Source organism: Schistocerca gregaria, chromosome 2 (assembly GCF_023897955.1).
Source record: "Schistocerca gregaria isolate iqSchGreg1 chromosome 2, iqSchGreg1.2, whole genome shotgun sequence".
NCBI classification, from domain to species: Eukaryota; Metazoa; Arthropoda; class Insecta; order Orthoptera; family Acrididae; genus Schistocerca; species Schistocerca gregaria.
Window position 1 is genome coordinate 541,430,056 of NC_064921.1, and position 26,385 is coordinate 541,456,440.

Below are 26,385 nucleotides of genomic sequence, written 5' to 3' on the forward strand. Positions count from 1 at the left end.
AGTAATTACAATAAGCGTTCACATTTTAAGGTATATCACAGAAGAATTAAGCTGCTTGAATGATTCACACTACCGTATTTCATATTAGTTTTTACACAAAAGGGTTTTTCCTTTGTATATCAAATCAGTCGGAATGCATACAAAGTGGTAACAACAATATTTGAGTCAGTTATTCCTTCCATGGCTCATTCTGCTATCTTAGTAAAACAAAAAATATATAATTTTTACGAACTTAAGAATGACTGTGAAACAATGTGTAATATGTCTCATATTAAAAAATTAATGTGCTGATTCCAAAACTGGTCTTAGATTTTGGGAATATGTAATACTGCATTTCGAAAGTTATGGAGAATTTAATATTGCGATTATTCATGTTATGCGTTTGTATTCCATTTATAAGAGTAAAATATTATTGTGTCTCCTCTAAAATAAGTTGAAGGGAACTTTACTTTTGATGAGATCTTTCAACTGACTTTCGATACTGCATACCAATAACTTAGTCATACGTCAATATTTGATAAGGGTTCGGAATTAACTAAAATAGTAGGTCCCCCATGAAAACTGTTATCCTATTATCATCTTCAGTTGTTATAGATCCTCAATTCACGGTAGCAAAATATGAGGTAATTATTTTACTCAAAAACTGGGATACTACAATACAATTTCAGAATGGTTGTATGGTATTTAAGGAATCAACAATATTGTCTTCTAGTTAAAAACACATCTTACGTATAACAAAAACAGAATTTAGGTAATATCAGTTTAGGTTGGGGTCAAAGAGTCTGTTGCAAGGTGACTTTACTTGGTAACTGGTTACTTAAATTAAATCTCTGCTACAAGAATGATCGCCATGCTAGCAGTTTGTGGTGGTCCAGATGACACCACATTGTCCATGTGGAAACGTGTCTTCCTGCAAACAAACCCATTTCCTGACCCAAAGTATGTGACATGGCTGTGGAAGATATGTTCAAATCTTTTGTTTTCTTATTGCGATTCTTACCCTCAACTTCACTTTGTTGAATTTTAGAAAATTTGCAAATTTTTTGTGACCTAGATTCTTGAAAACTTCATATCCCATTTTCATTTCTTGTCCTCTCAGGCGGTAGAGGCTGAGACTTAGTTGGGTTTGGTATGGTCAGGCCCATATTTAGGATCTCTGACGCTGAGGGGGGGGGGGGGGGGGGGGAGGGGGGAAAAAATAAAATTCTGTTTTCACCTCCTCCCCCTCCCCTCCCCTGCCCAGAACCTCGAAAAACGAAAAATCAATTAATTAATGCCACATTAATTGTGGGCATGTTTTGCTGTGTAATACTTAACTATGAGATGCAAACCTAAAACCACACTTTTATAAAAACTACAGGTAGAAAAACTTAATAAAGTTTCATACAATAAATATAAATGCAAACACTATTAATCATGTTTTTATTGACAGTAAATAGAAACAATACAAACAAGTAACATTACAGAGTGGGATTTTCACACTGCAATGGAGTGTGCACTGATACGAAACGTCCTGGCAGATTAAAACTGTCCACCGGAGACTCAAACTCGGTACCTTTGCCATTCATGGGAAAGTGCTCTAATAAACATCTTTTTTGTTTTGTTTTGTTGTTTTCCATGGTTGATCAAGTACCTCATCTCCTACCTTCCAAATATCACAAAGCTCTCCTGTGAACTAGCACTCCTGGAAGAAAAGATATTGCAGAGACATGGCTTAGCCACTGCCTGGGGGATGTTTCCAGAATGCAGCACAATGTGCACTGTTTGAGTACCTGCCCGTGAAAGGCAAAGGTCTCAAGCTTGAGTATCGGTCCGGTACACAGTTTTAATTTGCCAGGAAGTTTCATACCAACGCACTCTGTGCTGCAGAGTGAAATTGAAGCTGTGAGGACGGGTCATGAGTCATGCTTGAGTAGCTCGGGTGGTTAGAGCACTTGCCTGCGAAAGGCAAAGGTCCCAAGTCTTGGTCTGGCACACAGTTTTAATCTGACAGGAAGTTTCAAGTAACATTACATTTAGAAAGATAACATGGAGCAAAACACTGATTTTTTAAATAACACATATTTTTGTCTTTACCCTGTCATTCACAAACAAGTTTCTGATTTCTTCACATTCCAGCTTCACTAGCAAGTCTGATTTAATAGGAAGGAAACCAAGGCAAGTAAGACAATCCTTTTTTGTGATGTCATTAACAATTATGAATGTGTCTTACAGAAGGAAATGATTTTTCCATTAATCAAATGGAAGCAGGAGTACTGAAATATATTTGAAATATATTTGCTGTCACTTAGCATCTCACATATAACTGTAGGAAAGTATGACTCATTTTCATTCCTTACATCAGAAGGGTAGCTTTTGAAGTGTAAACATTCAAGTACAAATGCTGAGTCTTCAAGATCTAAACTGCAGACTCGCTGAATCCTGGACAACACTTCCTGTACTTCAAGTGCACATATCTTCTTCAGGTCTGACTAAAACATAAATGGTTCACTGAAGTCCTTATAAGAAGAAAGAGTCTGGTTCACTTATTCAATCAAGTCATCCGAAATCAAAAGGAAAGATATCTGCATGTCATCTGATTCATTAATTTCTTTAATACTCATATTTTTTGTTTTCTTATTGTGTTTCTTATCCTGAACTGCACTTTTGAATTTTAGAATGTTTAGAAAGAAATTCAATTTTTTTCTGACCTACATTCTTGAAAACTTCATACCACATTTTCACATCCTGTAATAAACCAACTATGGAACTGTACAATTTCAGAAGAGTGGCTATTTTCATGAATACGTACTTAGAACAATGAATCTTTCAGGAATTGAATCCCAAATTGCATTCATAAGAGATATCTCAAAACAATACAATTTCATTATGCTTCTAGCTTCAGATTTCAACAATGACTTTTCACTTTTATTTCCAATGATTAACAACAGTGCTTTGACGACTTCCTCACCATCTTTGCTCAAGCTTCTTCTCTAGCAGACCATCGTGCTATAAAGAGGGATTTAGCAGTCCGCTTGCCTTTATTGAAAAATGTGCTTAAATGATTCCATTGCTGATTACAATCACTGAATTAATTAAATATTTCTTGCAAAATGTTGTAAAAAAAAGGAGTTGTAGTGCACTTGAATCCACCACATTCATTGTGTTCGCTGAACGAGGAATATAGTAAACATAAGGAGAGACAGCTTTGATTCTAGCCTCCAACCCAGAGTAAATACATACCTGACATATTTGGTGCATTGTGGTAACTCTATCCTCTACAGTTTCTTATATCCAAGTGTCTCAAAAGATACAGTCAGTATATTTACTTTGTATAACAAACTTCCTATCCTATCTGAGCAGTTCTCTTAGGTTGTTCGCAGATGATGCTGTAATTTACCGTCTAGTAAGGTCATCCGAAGACCAGTATCAGCTGCAAAGCGATTTAGAAAAGATTGCTGTATGGTGTGTCAGGTGGCAGTTGACGCTAAATAACGAAAAGTGTGAGATGATCCACATGAGTTCGAAAAGAAATCCGTTGGAATTCGATTACTCGATAAATAGTACAATTCTCAAGGCTGTCAATTCAACTAAGTACCTGGGTGTTAAAATTACGAACAACTTCAGTTGGAAGGACCACATAGATAATATTGTCGGGAAGGCGAGCCAAAGGTTGCGTTTCATTGGCAGGACACTTAGAAGATGCAACAAGTCCACTAAAGAGACAGCGTACACTACACTCGTTCGTCCTCTGTTAGAATATTGCTGCGCGGTGTGGGATCCTTACCAGGTGGGATTGACGGAGGACATCGAGAGGGTGCAAAGAAGGGCAGCTCGTTTTGTATTATCGCGTTATAGGGGAGAGAGTGTGGCAGATATGATACACGAGTTGGGATGGAAGTCATTACAGCATAGACGTTTTTCGTCGCGGCGAGAGCTTTTTACGAAATTTCAGTCACCAACTTTCTCTTCCGAATGCGAAAATATATTGTTGAGCCCAACCTACATAGGTAGGAATGATCATCAAAATAAAATAAGAGAAATCAGAGCTCGAACAGAAAGGTTTAGGTGTTCGTTTTTCCCGCTCGCTGTTCGGGAGTGGAATAGTAGAGAGATAGTATGATTGTGGTTCGATGAACCCTCTGCCAAGCACTTAAATGTGAATTGCAGAGTAGTCATGTAGATGTAGATGTAGATGTACTACATGTACGTCACATCAGTGTCTCGCCCATAATCCATTGTCATACTCTGTGGAGGGGAGGGGAGGGGAGGGGGTATATAATGTAGCAGAATGAGGCAGTACATGATGAACAGATTGATGTCAGGTATTTTGGAGACAGCAATACTCATACACCAACCTGCATATGTGAAGCACATTCTGTTTTCTACATTTTATGACAATATGATTAAGATAAAACAGACAGACTGGGAGGTCATCAGTAAACCTATTACATCTTCCCTATGAAATAGGATGAATGCTGTATTGTAAAGATCTTCATAGTTGCCATGTGAAGTAAATGAACACATTTACTGCTATACTTATTACTTTTATGCTGAGATTCAAAATGTATTAAATAACTTATGTTGACATTACAGTGAAAACATGCAAGGAAAAAATACTCTAATGTAATAATGAAACAATTATAATTTTTTTATATGAAGCATTGTGTTGGCAAATAAAATCAAATATTTACACAAGCTAGGGGGCATATTCCTGTTAAACAATTATCATACACAAAGTTCATACCAAAGCAAATATGGAATTACTACTCAGCTTTCCAAAATTGTAAAACCTTAATTGTAATTTATGAAATGAACTCAAATAATGTCTATGTTTAACATTCATTATTGCAAAATTATAAAAGAATCATAATGATAGCTATCATTTTGTATTAAATGTCTCGAAGTTAAGTTCTTTGTTGCAAGTAAGAATTTCTTAGTTAGCATGTCATAAATTGTCTGACATTGCAAGGAAGTGAACATGAAGCAAGTGTTTAATTGAGGAGCTATAAAAATCAGAAGTTACACCACCATTTATTTTGCGGACACACAACAGAAACAAAGTTAAGTATTTGTCTGTTCTCCTCTACATGGAAACATTTCACCTACTAAAACTTTTAGGTTTGTTTTGGAATAAAAATAATTGCCAACAGTGGTATATAGAAGTAATTAGTAAACAGATTTCACATATTTTCATTTACTGATATCTCGGGCTAACTCCTCACTTGGACAAAAGGTATTTACCACATAAAGGAAAGTGAATAGAATTATTTGTAGAGTTCACACCTGTACATCTTGCAGCTATCTCTTTCAGTATCTAGGAATGTTAGCAATGGCCTCACAGTCCACTCATTCACTTGTAGGAAAAATGATCTCATCATCCTTTAATAATTGTAAGATGTGAAATATGTAGCTATGAAACTCTTTGACAATCTACCCACAGAAATAAAATGTCAGACAGATAGCAGTAACTTTTTCAGATGTTTAGTAAACAAGTTTAACAAGTGCTTCTATACAACAGAAAAAATCTTGAGCACAGTTAATTAGTCTTTTTTCTTTTCTTTTCTTTTCTTTTCTTTTCTTTTCTTTTCTTTTTTTTTTTTTTTTTTTTTTTTTTAAAGGAAAATGTCCTGTAAATGGCCAGCAGATATTGTTGACATAGCATAGCTGTCATAGTTTCTTTTATTACAAACATTAATATACAAAAGAAATTCAACATATTACTACTCACAGGCTGCTGCACTAACAATGTCATTTTCAACATTTGAATCTCAAACCAAAACAAATTAAATGTTAATGGCACCTTGAGGGTCAGGATGGGGAACTTACATTTCTAGACTTCGGTGATTTCACAGTCGACGTGAAAACACCATTAGATGAAGGACATAAGCACAGGTCTGAAAAGTCAGAAAAAATTAAAATGTTTTCCTCTTTATAGAATAAGGTCTTTAAATGGAAAAAAATTAGGAGGACATAGGGTAAGTCCATATTACATTAGTCATTACACGAGCCTGCCCAATAAAGATAAAAAATTTAATGGGTGTGCCACTACAACAAGAAAGAGGTAACCACACACACACACACACACACACACACACACACACACACAGAGAGAGAGAGAGAGAGAGAGAGAGAGAGAGAGAGAGAGAGAACACTTTTTCAGGTGACTTGACAATTTTCTTACAGCCTTTGAATGTAAAAAAGAGAAGAAGGGCTCGAATCTTAATATTGTTATTTTAATACAATTTCAATTTCATGTGATTACAATAGTAACCAAGGTTACAAAACTATTAATAATTTAATAATAGAGTGTACATAGATTTCTTTAGATACTGGTCAGTTTACAAACAATAATTGTGGTCAAAAAAATTACACAGTACGAAGAAAGGCTTTCTTTTACAAGTAAATAAAAGAATCATTAAAACACACATGATAAACAACTAATTTTTGTCTGGAATATACACATATGTATAATGTGCTCAAGAACCACTTCCTGGTCTCAGTGTCAACATGCATCAAGTTTTAAACATCACATGGCATCAATAGTTGTGATGTTAGCCATTGCCAATATCTCTCACTCCAATATTTGATATCTAAAAAAATAATAATACTGTTGTAACACATATAAAATAATAAACATGCTGTCATACTTCTAAAAATATTCTCTGGGGTGAAAATTTGAAACAATATCTGCTTGGGAAGATGTATGATGGGAAATTAACTGCTAACCAAAAAATAATATACAAGGGTCACTCTAAAATAAATGCACACTATTTTTTTAAAAATCTATATTTTATTCTACATGTTTGAAAGTTTTACAGTGTGTAGATACATCCTTTAGGAACAATATTTTCATTTCTACACACAATTTCCATCCCTCTCAATTGCCTTACACCATCTTGGAACAAACGCCTGTATACCTGCATGGTAAAATTATGGACCAACCTGTTGGAGCCACTGTTTGACAGCGTCCACAGAGGAGTCATCATCTTCAAACCTTGTTCCACGAAGAGAGTTTTTCATTTTCCCAAAGAGATGATAGTCACATGGAGCCAGGTCAGGACTGTAAGGTGGGTGTTTCAGTGTTGTCCATCTGAGATTTGTGATTGCTTCCATGGTTTTTTGACTGACATGCGGCCATGCATTGTCATGCAATGGCAAAACATCCTGCTTTTGCCGATGTGGTCGAACACGACTCAGTCGAGCTTGAAGTTTCTTCAGTGTCATCACATATGCATCAGAATTTATGGTGGTTTCACTTGGGATGTCCACAAGCAAGAGTCCTTCAGAATCGAAAAACACCGTAGCCCTAACTTTTCCTGCAGAAGGTGTACTTTGGATTTTTTTTTTTTTCTTGGGTGAATTTGCATGATGCCAACCCATTGATTTCCTCTTCGTTTCTGATGAAAAATGATGGAGCCACTTTTAATCACCTGTCACGATTCTTCTAAGAAATTCATCTCCACCATTTTCGTACTGTTTCAAAAGTTCGCTGCATACCGATTTTCTTGTTTCTTTGTGAGCCACTGCCAGCATCCTGGGAAACCACCTGACATGAACCTTTTTTAACGCCAACACTTTCAGTATTCTGCAAACACTTTTTCCCCCTATCCCAATGTAGCGTGACAATTCGTTCACCAATTGTCTGTCCTCAGTCACCAATTTGTTAACTCAATGCACATTGTCTGGAGTGTGTGCAGTACGAGGCCTGCCGCTGCGAGGACAATCCTCAATATTGTCGTGCCCGCTTTCATCACGTAACCTGCTTGCCCACCGATTAACTGTACTGCACTGGACAGCAGCATATCCATACACCTTTTTCAACCTCTTGTGGATGTTTTCCACTGTCTCATTTTCACAGCACAGGAATTCTATGACAGCACATTGCTTCTGATGAATGTCAAATGAAGCAGCCATCTTGAAGACATGCTGTGACGGCGCCACTCACGGGAACAGGTTGAACTAAGTTTGAAAACAAGCAGGAAGGATGTATTTACACACTGTAAAACTTTCATACATGCAGAATGAAAACCGTGCTTTTACAAAAATAGTGTGCATTTCTTTTGGAGTGACCCTCGTACGTAGCTTGGAACTTAAATAGTGGCAATACTGCTGTGGGACACTATGTTGCTGATAGCACAAGTTGATGACATACCTACCCTACCTCCGAGCAAGTGTACTCGCCAGTCCCATGACACCAGCATACGCACAATCAAGGGAAACACATTCACTTGTGAGTGAGCGGTCTAACGTAATGGTGTCACTATGTTTTCGAAACAGGAACAACAGAGTTGGATCCAGACTGAATGTGCCAGAGGTCTTACAGCAAGACAGTGTCATCAAGGTCTTCAAGAGGCGTGTGGGGAATCGGCATTGCTTTATGGAATAGTGGCACGTTGCATAAACAAAGGTCGGCAAACTGTGGCAGACATGCATTGGGCAGATCATCCTGGCATCTCTGAAGAAGATGCGCATGCTTTTGCCGTGTTACTGGACAGTGATCGACACCACTTGATTCGTGAACACGCCCACAAAACCAGATTAGTGCATACGACTGTGCTTCACATCCTGAGCGAACACGTGGGCATGCAAAAAACTGCATCATGATGGGTTCCACATGACTTGACAGAAATGCTGAAATGTATGCATTACAATGCTGCTCAGATGCACTCGGAGCACTATGAGCGCAAAGGAGAGGATTTCTTAGACCATATCATAACACTGGATGAGACATGGGCCAAATTGTACAAGCCAAAACTGAAACACCAGTCCAACGAATGGCGTCATTATGGGTTGCTGCAAGAGTCGAAAGTGCCTCAGAGCCCCAGTATGGTGAAAGTTATGTGATTTTGTGGACATCTATGATGGTGTTATCCTAAAGCATTATGTTTCTCCATGGCAGACCGTCAATGCTCTGCATTACCATTTGTTTTTGTAGCATCACCTGCGACCAGCTTTCAGAAAGAAGTGGCGGCAATTTCTGCGCAACCCACCCATCATTTTGCACAACAATGCATAGGTGCATGCAGCACAAGCTGTGACTGCTCTTTTCGGTCGATGGTACTGGGAAGTACTGCACTGTCCACTATACTCCCCCAACTTAAGTTCTTGTGACTTTGATTTGATTCTGAAGATGAAAGAACCATTTCATAGCATTTGCTTCAGATTTGTTCCAGAGATTCGACAGGCAGCAGACCACTCCATTCACACCATCAACAGATCAGGCTCTGCTAATAGTATACTATGCCTTCCACATGCCTGGCAACAGGTTCTACACAACACTGGTGACTACTTTGAAGGACAGTAACAGGTGCAAACATGTAACTCTCTTGTATCGGTTGTGAATATATAGTTGCCACTATTTAAGTTCCAACCCTCGTATGAAAGGTATAATCACTAGCATAAAAGCCAACAGTGAATTCAAAGTCACACATGAAAGACAGACAGCCCCTGGTTTCACAAACAGAAGCATGTTTATAAGAAAAGGAGAGAGGAAAAGGTATGTAGATTTTGTGATGTAATGGATACTGAAGTCAGCCAACAATCAAAGTGAAAAAGAGATGTTATATCTTAAAATGTTCTGCTGGTGATTTTATTAAATGCAATACAACCTCACGTTGGACACGGACTGGCAAAGAAACTTGCCTATCTGTTTCAAAAGAACAATCCTAGCATCCATCTGAATGATGACTTTGATCTTTCCTGAGATATGTGTCAAACACATGCTTGTTCATGGTTCACAAAACAAAAAGTTTGTCAACTTAACAAATTACACTGTGTAGCTGTTTATTTCTGTATTTATAAGTAAATCTAACATCACCTTTATCTGGTTTAAAACTAGAAATATTTTAAGACAGTCAGATACCTGAAAGCCGACAGAAGCACATGGGTACACAGTACTTTTCAAGAGCACTGCTGCAAAAGTGCCACCTCTCTCAGCTCCTAACATGATGCGATGATTAATACGGTGACCAAAACTTTCTCCCAGTGATGGAACAACTTGTGAGGTGCCATCAGCAAAGACTTTTGTAGTCAACTGATTTGTTACAACAACCTATGTATAAATTCCCACAAGAAATGGGCATACATTTTACAGAGAGCAACATGATATATACAGTCATTGAGTTATGTGAAAACCCAGTACTATCACATATGGTTCATTTGAGAAGTAAACACTCACCGCAACTTTGAATTTTTTAGCACACAGATGCAATTCATCAAGGATCTGATGCAAGAGTCTTGTTCTCTGAATGCTGCTCAGTTCTCCATATAGGAGAGGGAATGTAATACTATCAATGACAATCAATTTTACCTGTATGTCAGAAAAGAGTAAAATTAACAAACATGCAACATTTACACAAAATAAATTTGATGAAATGTTAAAAAAAATCCAAGGTTCAAAATAATATGTATGTGAGGATAAATCAATGCTCACTGGGTGCTGAGCAACAGAATCAGCAGGAGGGGGGGGGGGGGGGGGGAGAATATGAATAATTGTTAGTTGTGTAAAAATCAAACAATGGAAAATCCAAGATGAATTGCAACAATAATATGAAAAGGAAAGTTGCTACTCACCATATAGTGGAGATGCGATGTCGCACAGATAGGCACAACAAAAAGACTGCCACAAATAAAGCTTTTGGCCAGTAAGGCCTTCATCAACAATAGACAACACTGACAGTTGCCAGAGATGGCAGTCATGTGTGTGGGTTGCGTTTGCGTGAGAGAGTAATTGTGTGTTTGTGTGTGTGTGTGTGTGTGTGTGTGTGTGTGTGTGTGTGTGTGTGTGTTGTCTGTTGTTCACAACGGCCTTACTGGCCGAAAGCTTTATTTGTGACAGTCTTTTTTGTTGTTCCTATCTGTGACTCAGCATCTCCGTTATATGGTAAGTAGCAACTTTCCTTTTCATAACACTGTTACTGTTAATTGTTTCATTTACAAAGATGGGAACTCTTTCTTCAACATATCCATAACTCCTGCCACACTCTTGCCAGAAATATCACTCTTATCTGTTCTCCACCTGCCCTGTTGCCTCCTGTCCCCCAACCTATTTCCATCTTACTGTCAGTACATCATCCTCTCCACTCCCCTCCCCTCCCCACTTACTTATCTACTGAGTGACAGTTCACTCACTTTGGTGGTTTGTATCCCTCTGTTGTTCTTATCCCATTCTCTCTGTACTTCCATTCTTTTTTCCACTACTTTCTTCCCAACTGTACCTTTTTTCCTACTATTTGTTTCCAAACCGGACCATATAAGTATTTAATTGTTTCACCCAGTAAGGTATTTCCCAAACCTGTCACATTCCATCTACACTATCACCTTACTTCCATTGTCTAAATACTTAGCAACTTTTCATTTTTTATATATACCTGTCTACTACAACTGTAACCATCTATTTGGTGAGTACTGATCTATCCCGATTTACACAAATCTTTTTCATAACTCATACATACCAACAGTAAAAGCTTTATATTTACTAACTCTTGGGAACAAATTATTCTCTTCTACAACTTACATTTCTTTTTTCTAAAATGTCACTGAGTTGAAAGACTGCAGCCAACAGCTGTATGTGGTTTGTTACTGATATATAAGATATGCCATTTTTTATTGCTTCCATTGTAAAAGTTGAGGCAGGGAGTTTACCTTGTTGTCTGGCAATTAAAGAACAATGACTGATGCAAGCATCAGCCATATCTGAAAAAAAAAAGAAAAATGAAACAGTAGTTGATTACTACAAAGTTTAGTCCAACTGTATGTGCCGAGTTGATATGATAGAATAACCAATATATTGCAGAAAAAATCTCATTCAAAATAAAAAAGAAAGATGACAAGCAACTGATATACCTGACAATCTAATCAATGTGAAACTGCTTGATGTGTCTATATACACAGCTTCTGCTTCATGACCACCAAATATGCTCGGAATCTGCACATCAACACAAAGCTGCAAGCTGTGATAACAAAAGCACTATAATATCATAAACTTGAAACAGAATGTCACTTTATGCAAATGAAACTGGTAAATGAAACTGTGTGCAGGAGTGAAAGCTATGTGCTTAGGGATAAGCCAGAGTCTTTGAACATATCAGTCAACTTTCATCAAAGATATCACAAAAAGATACAACACAAACCTGATTTCAAAATGGCAAGCAATTATATCAACCATTCATATGGTGTGAAAATATAAACCAAGTACAGGATTGTACTAATCTTTAGTAACAAATATTGAAGCTAAATGGGGACAACTGCACAAAATTGTGGGTCTTACACAGGGACAAATTCAAATAAAAAACAACAACAGCAAAAAAATCACATCAACATTAAAAGAAACAACCATATAAACATGACATAACAGTTTATTTAAAAGGTGCAAAGATACAAAATTGCCAAAAAGCAACTATAGCTGGTACCAAAACATAATTTGATCGCAAGTGAAAACGGTGATGGCAATACAGAAAACCCAAATTACAGAAATTAAACACACTTGATATTCCCCTTAGACAGCAATTAAATTAATATATAAACAGAAATACACAACAAAGTACAAAAAAACCCTAACAGCTCCAGTTACAAACTTCAAAAATTGTAAATTGCCCAAAAAAGCCAATTTAACAAAACAAAGACACAAACTGTCACACATCATAAACTAACATCATTTAACAATTAATTAAAAAATATATATTTTTTAAGAATAACAAAAACATACCTGAACACAAAAAAACCCTAAAGACAATCCAATGGCATGCATGAAACAAACTCACCAAAGCCACTTACCACCACTTCCCTCCGTCCCTCACGCCTCAAAAAACAAAATCAATTTAACTAACAAGCTGGGAGCTCTACACCTTACCTGTTATCGACATGAACCCATATGAGGTATATAAATGCACCTGAATTTTGTACACACTCTCTAGTACTTTGAAATTAGAGAATGTATTCCTGTTGACATCAAAGAATGCCAAGTAGTATTTTACCTTCAAATTATATACAATAGTTCTATTATACATACAAACCTATACAAAGCATAAGCAAATATATTATTAGTGAAGTATACTTTTGTGAAAGCAATACTAAAAGAGTCTATATGCACTGAAACAACTGATTCATGCACTAATTTACATTTACACAAGCTTGATCATTCACATGAGATGCTTTGCATCATAAGCATCAAATTACACAAAAGGTGATGGACGGAAATTGTTATAAAAGAGTGACAACCTGTACTAACTGTAGACAATGAATCTGATGTAACATTATCAAATGATCATTATACTACACACTATTCTTCTACGAGCTAAGCAACTAGCAGTAACTGAAAGTGCACTCTGATGCTCACTTGAATTTGCTATCTTTTACAAAAATATTCCATAACAATGAAATCTTACATCTTTTCTAGATGACAAAATGACCACTTTAATTTGAAGTACATTATTTTCCTTATGATGGTTTGTATCTGGAAGGTGCTGCCATGTCATTTACATGAAAGAAATGTTATATACAAATACCAGTAACATTTTGAAGTGATTTGCTAAGCTATTGTACGGGGAAAATTACCTGATATGTGGACAAAATACCTGAATTGATTCTACTTAGTAATGTATTTAATTGACATCTTATTTTGTGAGCTTGGCTCCACATACACTACAAGTGTACCCGATGCTAGAACAAAACATTATAATTACTAAGAATTAGTATAGATGATTGAGTTCTGTTATCTGACACACAAATGATTAAACTATATACTTGCACTACTTAACAGTATACTTACCTGAGACGTTTAACTTTTAATTGTATAATATTAAAAACTGTAAGGACTAACTGTGCATCAACTGTTTAAAACTGTATACATTTTATGTAGTTGTGTTTTGACTGAACATTAGTAATTGAGACTGTGTCTTAGAGAAAGACAAAGCATCTGAATGAAATAAAGGAGAAGTGGGATACTAAAAGGTGATGCTTCAAATACAATTTTTGGCAGTGCTTGCGAGTTCAGGGCATAGAGGAAGAACATTGAGAAGACATTTATAAAATGGAATATAAATTCTCCGTATAAAATTTCTATGTAATATGAATAATAGAATAGAATTTGTCACTAATTTGTTTCACAAAAGATACAGTCACCACAATCATTTTGTATAACGAACTTCCTATTCTGGTGCATACATTCCATGTCAAAGACTCATCCACAATTCTTATGTGCAATACTTCAGGTGATGGGGCAGGATACTTAATGTAATAGAACAGGAAAACATTTCACAAAAACTACAGTTCCATATATATCAACTAGTACGATACCAATGAACACAGTTTGTGCAAAGCTACATAAAAGCAAGAGCACATTGCAACATTATTGGATTGCTGTATTGTTGGGAATAAGTCAACTTAAAATGAACTGTGATAAACTAACTCGATTTTTAATTAACTAATAAAAATGTCAAAGCCCATTTTATCATTCATGGTATTCATATGAAGAGAAATGATAGTAATTATGATGCAGTCAACTGTAGAGCCACAGGATTTGTATTTGGAACTAAAATCACACTGTATTAGTGCAGCAACTAACAAGCATAATTACAGCATTGTTATGGATCTGTGAATTGTAGCTTTTCAACATGATAACTGTCACAGAAACACTATAATGATTTGTAAAGCGAAATGCCATAACCAGTTTGTTAAAGTATCTAAATCTGAATTCAAAATTCAAATAAATTTGATTGAAACAATGCATAATGCAACTTTGTAATTGTTAAAATCTACACTGAAGAGCCAAAGAAACTGGTACACCTGTTTAATATCGTGTAGAGCTCCCGCAAGCATGAGAAGCGTCACAACACAATGTGGCATAGACTCAGCTAATGTCTGAAGTAGTGCTAGAGGGAATTGACACCATGAGTCCTGTACAGCTGTCCATAAATCTGTAAGTGTACAAGAGGTGGGGGTGGGGGGGGGGGCGGGGGTGGGGGGTGGAAATCTCTTCTGAAGAAGCACGTTGCAAGGCATCCTAGATATGCTCAATAATGTTCATGTCTGGGAAATTTGGTGGCCAGGGGAAGTGTTCAAACTCAGAAGAGTGTCCCTGGAGCCACTCTGTAGCAATTATGGATGTGTAGGATGTTGCACTGTTCTGCTGGATTTGCCCAAGTCTGTCAGAAAGCACAAGGGATATGAATGGGTTAAGGTGATCAGAGAGGATGCTTATGTTCATGTCACCTGTCTGTGTCCTATCTATACATACCAGGGGTCCCACATCACTCCAACTGCACACGTCCCACACCATTACAGAGCCTCCACCAGCTTGAACAGTCCCCTGGTGACATGCAGGGTCCATGGATTCATGAGATTGTCTCCATTTGAAACGAGACTCATCCGACCAGGCAGAAGGTTTCCAGTCATCAACAGCACAATGTCAGTGTTGACGGGCCCAGCCGAGGTGTAGTTTTGTGTCATGCAGTCATCAAGGGTACATGAGTGGGCCTTTGGCTCTGAAAGCCCATATCGATGATGTTTAGTTGAATGGTTCACATGCTGACACTTGTTGACATCCCAGCATTGAAATCTGCAGCAATTTGCAAAACGGTTGCACTTCTGTCATGTTGAATGATTCTCGTCAGTTTTCAATGGTCCCATTCTTGCAGGATCTTTTCCGGCCACAGTGATGTCAGAGATTTGATGTTTTACTGGATTCCTGATATTCACGTTATACTCATGAAATAGTTGTATGGAAAAATTTCCACTTCATCACTTGCTTGGAGATGCTGTGTCTCATCACTTGTGTGCCAGCTATAACGCCACATTCAAACTGACTTAAATCTTGATAATCTGCCATTGTAGCAGCAGTAACTGATCTAACAATCGCGCCAGACACTTGTTGTCTCATATAGGTGTTGCTGACCACAGTGCCGTATTCTACCTGTCTACACATCTCTGTATTTGAATACTATACCAGTTTCTTTGATGCTTAAGTGTATATGAGATACAATGTTAGTAGCCTACCCGACTGAAGTTAGTAATGCTTTAGTTCTTACGACAGTCGTATGTACGTTTTAGGCACAAAACCAGTGTCCTTTTTATCTTTGTAGGGCTACAATAAACATGTTTAAAAGTATTTTGATTGGTCGGGCTATGTTATTTATTCAGTCAAATTACCTGACACATGGAAATTGGACTTAGATTATATTTCAGGTGGAGGAAATGCAACAAATCTGAGTTGCACGCATATACCTAGATTGACATATATCAGCAAATGAAATAAGTTAAATGTAGTGGCGAAAGCTGGTTACATTTTAAGGAAATAGTTCATCTCAAACTTCCTCTGAACTTCATATGACTGGTCAGATGTGTCACTAAAGCTTGGAGAGGATAGTAATAAGTTTATGTTGACTGACTTGACACACAAGGTATGATCAAAAGGTAATGGGAGTTTTTTTAAGTTTGCAGGCATTCTACATTTGATTTTCAAAACGGTTTTACCTTGTTGGTACACATGTTCCTGATGTATGTTTGCATTTCCAGGTGTCTTGAATATTAAGTTCACAGCTGACGGTCAAAAGGATTACATGTGTTTTTGAGTACTCAGTGAATTTTTACCTTTGGAAAAGATGGATCAAAGAATTTGCATTAAATTTTGCTTGAAAACTGGAATAACGGGCAGCCCTGTATTTAAAAGGTTGATTGTGGAGTTTGGTAAATCTGCTATGAGTAAAACAAGAGTTGTATACATGATTCAAAGTGGGCCGAGAAGACATTTAAGGAGACTACAGACTTGGAAATCTAAGTGCATCAAGTGTTGAGGACAATGTGGAGAAGCACAGAAAATGGTTCTGGAGAATCACTCTATCACCAACAGAAAGGTTGCTGAAGATGTCAGCATATCCTTTGGCTCATGCCAGGCAGCTTTTTCAGATGTTTTGGGCATGAAACATGTTGCAGCAAAGTTTGTTCTGAAACTGTGTCACTTATTGCAGAATGAAATTGATAACAACACAGAACTTCTAAAGGAAGTTGTAACAGGAGAAGAAACATAAGTACACTCCTGGAAATGGAAAAAAGAACACATTGACACCGGTGTGTCAGACCCACCATACTTGCTCCGGACACTGCGAGAGGGCTGTATAAGCAATGATCACACGCACGGCACAGCGGACACACCAGGAACCGCGGTGTTGGCCATCGAATGGCGCTAGCTGCGCAGCATTTGTGCACCACCGCCGTCAGTGTCAGCCAGTTTGCCGTGGCATACGAGGCTCCATCGCAGTCTTTAACACTGGTAGCATGCCGCGACAGCGTGGACGTGAACCGTATGTGCAGTTGACGGACTTTGAGCGAGGGCGTATAGTGGGCATGCGGGAGGCCGGGTGGACGTACCGCCGAATTGCTCAACACGTGGGGCGTGAGGTCTCTACAGTACATCGATGTTGTCGCCAGTGGTCGGCGGAAGGTGCACGTGCCCGTCGACCTGGAACCGGACCGCAGCGACGCATGGATGCACGCCAAGACCGTAGGATTCTACGCAGTGCCGTAGGGGACCGCACCACCACTTCCCAGCAAATTAGGGACACTGTTGCTCCTGGGGTATCGGCGAGGACCATTCGCAACCGTCTCCATGAAGCTGGGCTACGGTCCCGCACACCGTTAGGCCGTCTTCCGCTCATGCCCCAACATCGTGTAGCCCGCCTCCAGTGGTGTCGCGACAGGCGTGAATGGAGGGACGAATGGAGACGTGTCGTCTTCAGCGATGAGAGTCGCTTCTGCCTTGGTGCCAATGATGGTCGTATGCGTGTTTGGTGCCGTGCAGGTGAGTGCCACAATCAGGACTGCATACGACCGAGGCACACAGGGCCAACACCCGGCATCATGATGTGGGGAGAGATCTCCTACACTGGCCGTACACCTCTGGTGATCGTCAAGGGGACAATGAATAGTGCACGGTACATCCAAACCATCATCGAACCCATCGTTCTACCATTCCTAGACCGGCAAGGGAACTTGCTGTTCCAACAGGACAATGCACGTTCGCATGTATCCCGTGCCACCCAAGGTCTAGAAGGTGTAAGTCAACTAACCTGGCCAGCAAGATCTCCGGATCTGTCCCCCATTGAGCATGTTTGGGACTGGATGAAGCGTCGTCTCACGCGGTCTGCACGTCCAGTACGAACGCTGGTCCAACTGAGGCGCCAGGTGGAAATGGCATGGCAAGCCGTTCCACAGGACTACATCCAGCATCTCTACGATCGTCTCCATGGGAGAATAGCAGCCTGCATTGCTGCGAAAGGTGGATATACACTGTACTAGTGCCGACATTGTGCATGCTCTGTTGCCTGTGTCTATGTGCCTGTGGTTCTGTCAGTGTGATAATGTGATGTATCTGACCCCAGGAATGTGTCAATAAAGTTTCCCCTTCCTGGGACAATGAATTCACGGTGTTCTTATTTCAATTTCCAGGAGTGTATATGGGTATGATGTCAAAACTAAGGCCAAATCATCCCAATGGAAACTGGCTGAAGGGCGAAGACTTACAAAAATTCGACAAGTTTAATCATATGTGAAGGTTTTACTCACTGGTGTTTTAATTACAATGGGATAGTGCATGACGAGTTCCTACCTTATGGCTGTGTGGTCAATAAGGAATAATACCTGAAAGTTATGCACCATTTGTGTGAAGCAATCTGAAGAAAACAACCAGCATTTGGTAAAAAACAAAACTGTTATTTTGTCTCAGCCACTGTATTTACCAGACATGGCCGTGTGTGACTTCTTTTTATTCCTGAGGCTGACAAGATCCATGAAAGGACATCTTTCTGCCATCATTTCTGGCATTAAAATAGAATTGCTGGAGGAGCTGAACACCATAACAAATAGTGAGTTCCGGAAGTGCTTAAAAGACTGGAAAAACTGCTGGTACAAGTGTATTATATCTCAGGATGGTTACTATGAAGGGGAAAAAGTTGTCGATGATGCATAAATAAACAATGGAAAATCCGTTTTGTTACAAAAGCAAAAGTTATCATTACTTTTTCATGGTACCTCTTATCTTTGCAGTTATATTAATACCCTTCCCTGACAGTCAGCATCAAAAGTGTTCTGAGCAATCTGTTCACTGGTTGATGGGTTTGGACAAGATTTTGTGACTAAGATCAATACACGGTGCTTCTGAGCTTCCATTGTCAATTTTGAAGATGAAACTTTTAATACCTGTGGGATGAGTGCCATAACATCAATGGTACTTGTCAGTTACGGTTATAAGATCTCCACTACAATGACAGCTCTTTATAGAAAACAAGATTTGCTCAATACAGGTGTAGAAAGACATCGTCATTCTACCCAAGCAAGTTAACTTCAACACACTTCTTTATTCTTATTTCAACATTTCATATTGCGCATGCTCAAAATCAGGTGCCTAAGAGTATCTCTTGTTACAGGCTGATCATTAAATCAAGCACAATTTTCACTTTAAAACCATTACATCAATGGTTTTCCAAGAAAGGCAACTGATAAAATAATGCAGACTCTCAGCACAGCAGACATACTATAAACTGATCAAAAATTGAATATTATGTTGTAAAATTTACAAAACTATTCTACACATGTATTCATACATCAGCGCATTTCTTAAAAAATGATACTGTCCTTAGTGACAAATAAATAGCAGCTTTATAACTACAGTGTCTGTTATAAAAGCAATCAGCTCAAGAAATAAATATAAAATTTTGATCATGACAACTTTGAAATTGTGCCTTACCAGAGCTGTGTCTTTCCTGAACCTGGAGCCCCACAAAATTCTGTGATGCTCTGCAGTGGAATACCTCCATCTAACATGTCATCAATTGCTTTGCAGAAAGTCACTATGCCAAACAGCTGACTCTCCTCCTATTGCGTGAAAAGAATAATGAAATAGCCAACTAATCAACTTTTATTGCTGATATGAAGGAACTTGTCTTGTGAATAAAACAATAAAAATATAAAAAGAAATTTAACAGCACAAAGGGCTGTTCATGCACAGTGATACTGTATGATGTGGAGCACACATCTTAACTCTTATAAAGTATCTAGTTAGCGGGAAAGAATAGAGGATAGTGAAGAGTAACCAATGACAAGATCATACGAAGACGATATTTATATTTCTGAAAATCTGAGTAAATCATTGTGCTGATGACACTCTCATGATTTTCTGCTTATGCCACATTCTGACATTTTTGTTGGCAGATATGCTTTCACATTTGATTCTTATGTTAAAATAATTATTATTTTCTCTGAAATACAAAATCTTGGCTGTGGCAACAGAAGGATTTGCAGTCCAGTGACATTCCACAAGATTCCACAAATGTGTCTAAATCAGTTTGTAATGACATAGGCCTGCAGTTAAACAGCACAAACTCAGAAAATAAATAACAGTGGTGCAGTGTTACTTACAAGAAAAAGAAAATTAAGCCTCAAAGTAATGTTTCTGTAAATTGGAAAGAAGAATCTCTCTTCATTGGAGACTCTTTACTTAAAAATATCATTGTGCCAAATTCAAAAGTTGACGTGCATCCAAGCATTAGGATGGATCAACTAAACAACCATTTAAAAAACTTTGCTGCTAACCAAAATGGTGTCAAAGTGAAATCAGATTTCACTGGCGTATTCATGCATGTTGGGACAAACTCTGTAGACATAGCATTGAGGACAAAATCATTAGAGGATCTCTAAACTTGATTCGTGCTGCCAAATCTGTGTATATTAACTCAAAACTAGTAATAAGTGGTATTTTCCACAGGAGATCAGTGAGCGACCCTTACATAGACAAGATAAACTATGGAATTAAGGACTAATGTGATAAGCTTGACGTGGTATTTATAAACACAAACAAATTTATAAGTAACAATGTCTGGGTATAGATGGTGTACATCTTAATAGGATGGACCACGTGACTCTGAGTAAAATATTTTTGGACATTAGCAAAATTATCAATAATCAGGCAAACTGATAAAGTGTGGAAGGGATGTTAAAACAAAAGAATCAACTGAAAAAAAAGTATCCCAACAAATGATTTACTTAAAAGCATTGAAAGCAGTGATAAACATTTTCTTATGCATTTAAAATAGAAAGAAACTTCCACATGGGAAAAATATATTAAAAACAAAGATTCCAAGACTTATCAAGCGGGAAAGCGCCGGTAGACAGGCACAATAAAATAACACACAAACACACACACAAAATTACGAGCTTTCGCAACCGACAGTTGCTTCGTCAGGAAAGAGGGAAGGGAAAGGAAAGATGAAAGGATGTGGGTTTTAAGGGAGAGGGTAAGGAGTCATTCCAATCCCAGAAGTGGAAAGACTTACCTTAGGGGGAAAAAAGGATAGGTATGTACTCACACACACACACACACACACACACACACACACACACACACACACACACACACACATCCATCCATTCATATACATGTGTGTGTGTGTGTGTGTGTGTGTGTGTGCGCGAGTATATACCTATCCTTTTTTCCCCCTAAGGTAAGTCTTGCCGCTCCCGGGATTGGAATGAGTCCTTACCCTCTCCCTTAAAACCCACATCCTTTCATCTTTCCTTTTCTTGTGCACTGGAATATAAATGATATAGATTCAGATTTTTGTAACCCAAGTTACTCTAAAATTGATGAACTTCAAGTTTCACTTTCAGAATGTTCAAATTTCAAAAATTGTATGTTTAAATGAACATTGGCTGATAAAAGAAAATATAGGAATTCTAAACAAAATTGAACATTTTATAGTTGCCAGTAGTTTTTGTAGAGGTAACAGATCTTATGGGGGATTCTGCAGCCTTCTAAATGACTCTACAAATTTTAAAGAGAGAACTGAGTTCAGTTCTTTGAATGAGGATGGTAATTTTAAAAGTTGTGCTGTTGAGCTAATTGATTTAAATACTGTAACTGTATCTTTCTATTCCTGGACGTGCTGTAACAAAGTTCTTTTTATCCAAATTTCATTTTTTATTAGAAAGACTTCAGAAAGACAGAAAGAAAAAAATTGTAATTGCAACACACTTTAATATAAACGTATTAAATAATAATAATGACATTGTACATTTTTGCGACTTAATTCAGAAATACGTTTTTAATTTAAATTTCACTGAATGTACTAGGATAAAGCCACTCTGAAACACGTATTGACAATATTCTGACAAATTATCAGTTTGAAGATGGAAGTAAATTGTGTTCAGATTTAGGCATATCAGATCATTCAGCAATGCTCATAGAGCTTCCAAAAACAGGGAAACAAAAATATGTGAAAAAATGTTTTAAAACAAACTTCAGCAAAGAGAATGAATATATTTTGTAACAAACTAAGAGCTACAAACTGACCTCTATATAATAGTGTGTCAAGTGAAAAAATATCTCAGAAGATTTCTAAACTGTTTCCTAGATGTTTTCAAAGAAACTTTTCCCCTTCAAGCTTGGTGACAAAGAGTAGCCGGTAAAATAAATTGGATTACACGAGGAATAAAAGTTTCTAGTCCCAGTAAAAGTTAAAACATAACAAAAATACTGATTTTGTGGGGTATGTAAAGAGATATAATAATGCATTCAAAATGTTGTACAGGCAGCAAAAAAAGAGAGGCTAACAAGCAGTATATTAGTAAACATGAAAACAAACCAAAGGCAATTTGGGGTATCATCAAATCTGAAATTGTCCTAATAAAAATTAAAAATGATATATTTATAGATCCTTTTCAAATGTCAAACTGTTTAAATGATTTCTTCATAAATGTGGCAAAAATTAGAAGTAGATATCACAGCTCACCAGGACAAGGTAGATATCTACTTTGTAAATATAAAACAAAATGGAAGCCTTAAAACATTCTAAATAATTACCCCAAAAGATGCAGAAGATGCTATAGTGTCTTCAAAAATTAAGAAATCAGTTGTGTGGGATGAAATTCCAACCACTGTAGTCAAGGCTGTTTATAACATCATTTCTCATCTGTTGGCTAAAATTAGAAATCAGTCATTTGAGGAAGGATATTTCCCAGATGTGTTAAAATATACTGAAATAAGACCATTGTTCAAGATAGGCTCACCAGATGACATGGAAAATTACCACCCTATTTCCCTGCAGGCAGTTTTTGCTAAGGTGATAGAATGAATTATTGCAAAACAGCTTGAAAACTTTCTTATAGAAAACAATGTTATAGTTAAAAATCAATTTGAATTTCAAAAGGGGAAAAATACAATAAATTCTACCAAGAAATTCAGTGAAAAGACAAGCTCTGCTTTAGATAAGGGTATAAGGTCACAGGTATATTTTGGGATTTGACCAAAGCTTTTGACTAGGTCAATCACATACTACTTTTACACAAGTTAGCGAGAGATGTGATTGTGGACAGGGCATTGCAGTGGTTCAAATCTTATTTGTCAGAAAGGAAACAGTGTTATTCTAAATTCAAATGGGAAAAAATCATTCTCGGACTGGAAAAATATTTGTACCGGGGTCCCACAGGACTCAATTTTAGGGCCTTATCTTTTACTGCTGTACATAAATGATTTACCTTTAAGCATTGATGTTCACTCCATTTTATTCACAGATGACACCTTAGTTTTAATTGAAAATGACAATTTAGAACAAATTCCTGGTACTGTGGAAAAGTAAATGGGAAACCTAGAATTATGGTTTCAGCATAATGGATTACAACTCAATGTCACAAAAACACAATTAGCGTTGTTCAGTGCTAAAACAACATCAGCATCTCCCATAAAAATAGTGCATGGCGGTCAGGAAATGATTGAAGTGAGTTATGAAAAATTTCTAGGTCTAAATCTTGACAAAAATTTAAATTAGAAGGCACATTTAGACTACTTACAAGGGAACCTCCCCATCACACCCCCCTCAGATTTAGTTATAAGTTAGACAGTGGATATGCCTTGAAAAACTGAACACAGATCAATCGAGAAAACAGGAAGAAGTTGTGTGGAACTATGCAAAAAATAAGCAAAATATACAAACTCAGTAGTCCATGCGCAAGATAGTCAACATCAAGGATAGTGCGAGCTCAGGAGCGCCGTGGTCCCGTGGTTAGTGTGAGCAGCTGCGGAACGAGAGGTCCTTGGTTCAAGTCATCCCTCGAGTGCAAAGTTTAATTTTTAATTTTCAGACAATTATTATCTTTCCGTCCGACCGTCCAATGCGAGGTAACTGTGCTGTAGTAAGGGGACGCTACACCTAAACAAACATCGAAACATATGATGTCAGCGTACGGAAGACAGAGTATTCCTACTAAAGAGGCTCCCCGGCTGGCAGTTGACTGTTCTCTACTTTGGACGAGAGAGCATTAGATACGTGAGAAGTATTCTGTGGGCAAAATGAATCCAGCAAATATAGCTCGTGACTTCAATAACAAGGTCAATGAATATTTTTCGAAATGTAAGGAATCGGAAAGTTCCTTAAGGGATCGAACGATTGTCTGAAAATAAAAAAAAAATAACTTTTCACTCGAGGGAAGACTTGAACCAAGGACTTCTTGTTCTGCAGCTGCTCACGCTAACCACAGGGCCACGGCACTCCTGAGCTAACACTATCCTTGATGTTGCCTATCTTGCGCATGGACTACTCAGTTTGTATATTTTGCTAATTTTTTGCATAGTTCCACACAACTTCTTCCTGTTTTCTCGATTGATTTGTGTTCAGTTTTCCAAATTGATTCCGTATTTCTAGATTTCCGGAAAGCTTTCGACACCGTTCCTCACAAGTGACTTCTAATCAAGCTGCGGGCCTATGGGGTGTCGTCTCAGTTGTGTGACTGGATTCGTGATTTCCTGTCAGGAAGGTCGCAGTTCGTAGTAATAGATGGCAAATCATCGAGTAAAACTGAAGTGCAACCAGGTGTTCCCCAGGGAAGTGTCCTGGGACCTCTGCTGTTCCTGATCTATATAAATGACCTGGGTGACAATCTGAGCAGTTCTCTTAGGTTGTTTGCAGATGATGCTGTAATTTACCGTCTAGTAAGGTCATCCGAAGACCAGTATCAGTTGTAAAGTGATTTAGAAAAGATTGCTGTATGGTGTGGCAGGTGGCAGTTGACACTAAATAACGAAAAGTGTGAGGTGATCCACATGAGTTCCAAAAGAAATCCGTTGGAATTCGCTTACTCGATAAATAGTACAATTCTCAAGGCTGTCAATTCAACTAAGTACCTGGATGTTAAAATTACGAACAACTTCAGTTGGAAAGACCACATAGATAATATTGAGGGGAAGGCAAGCCAAAGGTTGCGTTTCAGTGGTAGGACACTTAGAAGATGCAACAAGTCCACTAAAGAGGCAGCTTACTCTACACTCGTTCGTCCTCTGTTAGAATATTGCTGTGCGGTATGGGATCCTTACCAGGTGGGATTGATGAAGGACATCGAAAGGGTGCAAAAAAGGGCAGCTTGTTTTGTATTATCACATAATAGGGGAGAGAGTGTGGCAGATATGATATGCGAGTTGAGATGGAAGTCAACCAACTTTCTCTTCCGAATGCGAAAATATTTTGTTGAGCCCAACCTACATAGGTAGGAATGATCATCAAAATAAAATAAGAGTAATCAGAGCTTGAACAGAAAGGTTTAGGTGTTCGTTTTTCCTGCGCGCTGTTCGGGAGTGGAATGGTAGAGAGATAGTATGATTGTGGTTCGATGAACCCCCTGCCAAGCACTTAAATGTGAATTGCAGAGTAATCATGTAGATGTAGATTCACTGTGCCAACTTATAACTAAATCTGAGGGAGGTGCGATGGGGAGGTTCCCTTGTTAGCAAACAAACTAAACAGCCTTGCTTATGCCATGAATGGCTTATTTGGTTCCATCCTTATGGACACAAGGAAGATAGTTTACCACAGCTATTTTGAGACTCTAATTCAATATGGAATAATTTTGTGGGGAAACTCAATGAACAGCCTGAGATTAATTATTCTTCAAAATACCTGGTGTCCAAAAAGTCTTTCTCTGATTACATAAATTGATAACTCAGGCTAGAAGTAAGATACAAATCTGAAACTTGTGTCGAATTGTTTACAACTATCAGTTTTTTTTTCTGTTTTAGGTTCGCAGTTTGTAAGTAGTGGATGAGGTGCAGTGCCTAATGTTAACCAATCAGGAGAAGGCACAGTGTGTCCTGTGGTACCATGAAACACGATCACCAACCACAGTGCAGAGACACTTCCAGACATCATTTGGAAGGAATTCACCTGATGTCAAGAACATTAAAGCCTGGTATGAGAGGTTCAAGAACAAAGGATCGGTTGCTGACCTTCCAAGGTCTGGTCGACCAAGAACATCAGCAGATAGGGTGGAAGCTCTAAGGCAATTTTTTCTGCGAAGTCCGAAGAAATCGGTGCGCAGGGCCTCATTTGAATTACAGAGGCCAAAAAGCTCTCTCCATGACATTTTACA

The 26,385-nt window shown here is 38.0% G+C and overlaps 1 protein-coding gene across 4 annotated transcripts in view; it reads right to left on the reverse strand.

Annotated features, from left to right (window-relative positions):
- Window positions 1-6,194: 6,194 nt before the first annotated feature.
- Window positions 6,195-26,385, reverse strand: part of LOC126331508 (DNA repair protein RAD51 homolog 3-like) — a 36,950-nt gene continuing 16,759 nt past the window's right edge. For 2 of the 4 annotated variants that reach the window (XM_049996499.1, XM_049996498.1), the window contains exons 3-8: window positions 19,721-19,848; window positions 11,827-11,933; window positions 11,498-11,676; window positions 10,160-10,291; window positions 9,845-10,033; window positions 6,195-6,572 (exon numbers count right to left, since the gene is read on the reverse strand). In XM_049996499.1, the coding sequence (XP_049852456.1) occupies window positions 6,534-6,572; window positions 9,845-10,033; window positions 10,160-10,291; window positions 11,498-11,676; window positions 11,827-11,933; window positions 19,721-19,848 (774 nt within the window). In that variant the 3' untranslated portion in view covers window positions 6,195-6,533. The remainder of the gene's footprint in view (window positions 6,573-9,844; window positions 10,034-10,159; window positions 10,292-11,497; window positions 11,677-11,826; window positions 11,934-19,720; window positions 19,849-26,385) is intronic. The other 2 variants (XM_049996501.1, XM_049996502.1) reach the window with 2 other exon arrangements.